The following is a 2,826-nucleotide window of genomic DNA, read 5'->3' on the forward strand; positions in this document are numbered from 1 at the left end:
AAGAACCTAAATCCAAAACCACCATTAAAATATTCCCGGGAATCCTAATCACAGACTGGTCTCAGACCAGTCCTAACCCTCATAGCACGGGCTCGGACTGGTCAGTCTCCAGTCCCAGCCCCAAAGAAAGGACTCGGACTGGTCAGTCCCAACCCTAAAGAAAGGGCTCGGACTGGTCAGTCTGAAACTTGTCGGATTGGTCCGAGTCCGAACCTTTGCTTAGAATTTCAGATGGGTCGATCCATATACAACAATTTCAACGGGTACCAACAGATATTTGTGGTCACCGGATCTTATGACTCAAATAGCTAAAATCCTTAGAAAGAAAAGCAATTAGTTAGAAAGAGTATCACCCGTTACCAATTTAAAAAAAGAGGCACCTTCAGTTACACATTTTTACGAAGGGGTAAATAAAGAATAATCTTTCGATATTGACTATGATTACGACGAAAAAACAATTGGAACTAACGTAGAAGATTAGACAAATAAAAAGAAATTGAGTTTCAAGTCTTTGAGATGTAATATTTAAGTAAAAGATCATAAAACATTTATTATCCCTTTACAACCCTTTATGGTTGTAAATACAACTCTTCTTTATTCTTAATTTACTTTATATTTTAGTGATCCTTTCAATATATGGCAAACATGCAAGCTACAAATCGTACAGACACAACTATGGTGGACAATCTTTTCATTCTATTGGAGTCCTGCTACAAAGGCACTTCAAAGACTATTTCCTTTAACAAAACTGTGACCTAATGTATGGTGGAAGACAATCTATCAAGAGATTTGAACACATGGTCTCTCCATTGGAGAGACATATAGTACTACTTAATGTGAGTTTCACTTGGTTAGTTAGGTTTTAGTAGCATGGCTTTGATTGTTTTCTTTTCCACTATATTATATATGATTTTATGTTACCAGCTACCTAAATTGAATTTCAAATTAGTTGGAGATTTACATTATGCACATTTTATATTCTAACAAGTTAAGAAAAATAGATAGAAATATATAACTTTCTCCTCATTTTGGCAGCCAATATGATATTTACTCTAGCATGTGTGTCTTGCATTTTGCATCTTCAACTTACACATAGAAAATCATCTTTTTTTTTGTTTCGATTCACACAAGTCTTTTAGTTTGTTTACTAATTTAATTTGTCAGAAAAATATTGGTTCATTAAAGTTATGGGACTTTTACAACATGTATACCGATATTACTTTTTCTACAACTGTATTTCTTATTTTTGTAATTCTTAAAAATGAATTAGTTAAAAAGACAAGTTATATTTTGTTTGGTCCTCGCATTTGTATTTTATTTACTTAAAAACACCAATATTTGTATATTGTTTAGGTAAAAACCAAATGCAATGCAAGAAAAGCAAATACTTTTTAAAATAACACATTTTTTTTTTGTTGAATAAAACAACCAACAAGAACAGAACTAAAAGGCCAAGTCGAGATGCAGAGAAGTAATCGAGTGGCATGTGCGCCTAAATGTTATGATTCTTCCCCATTTCGCCAATCTGTAAGTTTATTAAGAGATCTAGGAACTTGGGAGAATCCGATTTCCTCGAATCTTGGTTTGTATGATTCTATGAGTTTCATATGCTTTTCCGATTGCCAGTCGATCGCTTGTCTTTGGTCATTGAGAAAGTTGATTAAGTTGAGGTTGTCGCTTTCAATTTGAAGGTGGGAGATGTTGAGGTTAATGGCCCATTGTATGGCATGTAGGATTGCCAAACATTCACATTCTTCTGCCGTTTGTCCCCTGATGTTGTCGGCCAAAGCTGCGATAAATTCCGCGTTCTCATCATGAATTATGCAGCCAAATCCCGCAGACGCTGTAAACATGGTGAATGAAGCATCGACATTGATCTTGAGAAATGGTGCTTCCGGAGGGTACCATTTAGCTAGTGGTTTCATATCTTTGTTTCGTTGTGCCACCGTGGTATTGGTTGTCGTTCCCTGAATCATCCTGATAACCTGCATGGGGGATTGTTCTTTCGAAGAAAAACATTTTTCGCATCTCACTTTCCAAATAAACCACATGATTTTAGCAAACATAGTCATCTTGTCCGTATCCAGGTTCTTCCAAAAAATTATCCAATCATGGATGGTAGTAAAGTTATTTAAAATGATATTAAAGTAGAGCCAAATAGTACGAGAAAAGTGGTAGTGAAGCAGAATATGCGTAAGCGTTTCATTATTATCACAGAAAAGACACTTATGGGAGTTACCTATATATTTACCAATTTTATCCCTTACCGGGAGACTGTTTGTACAACATTTCTAGAGGAATAGTTTTATTCTCGGGAGAGTTGGTATCGTCCATATAAAATTCCAATCCGTTGTTTCGTACTCAAAGTTACTAGTTCTCAAGTGATAGTACATGAATTTAATGGTATAATTACCTGATTTGGTTAGAGTCCATTTCATCGAGTCGTCTTCATTGGGTTGAAGGTTAATGCTGAGAATAGATCTGCATATGTCACTATCAAAATAAAGTGTTAACATGTTTATGTTCCATTCATCATTAGATATAAGCTGCACCACCTTATTGAAGGGGCAGTTGTAGTGGTTATGTAAAGGGGGTTTATGATTAGGGATCCAAAAATCGTCCCAAATATTAATATTGGTGCCTTTGTTAACATCCCAGAAAATTAAATTGTTAACCGTGTCAAACTTCGTGGCGATCGATTTCCAAAACCAGGAATGTGTAGATTTAGCCGAAGTAGGCTTAGGCCTATTCGGGAAATACTTGGCTTTGAGAAGTTGCGCCCAGGGAGCCTCTGGGTACTTGAGTAAACGCCAAGTCAATTTCCTG

General features: G+C 35.9%; 1 protein-coding gene across 1 annotated transcript; it reads right to left on the reverse strand.

The window, feature by feature from the left end:
• Positions 1 to 1,499: 1,499 nt before the first annotated feature.
• LOC147556295 (uncharacterized) lies at positions 1,500 to 1,976 on the reverse strand. The gene has a single exon (XM_086658604.1). The coding sequence runs from the start codon at positions 1,974 to 1,976 to the stop codon at positions 1,500 to 1,502; it is 477 nt and encodes a 158-aa protein (XP_086514730.1).
• Between the last annotated feature and the right edge of the window lie 850 nt (positions 1,977 to 2,826).

The sequence above is a fragment of the Eschscholzia californica genome, unplaced genomic scaffold, assembly GCF_041429995.1.
Source record: "Eschscholzia californica isolate CP2 unplaced genomic scaffold, dmEscCali1.0.p SCAF_2, whole genome shotgun sequence".
Lineage (NCBI taxonomy): Eukaryota > Viridiplantae > Streptophyta > Magnoliopsida > Ranunculales > Papaveraceae > Eschscholzia > Eschscholzia californica.

Coding starts and splice junctions, on each gene's coding strand:
- LOC147556295 (XM_086658604.1), bottom strand. CDS start 1,976: ATGATTCAGGGAACGACAACCAATACCACGGTGGCACAACGAAACAAA.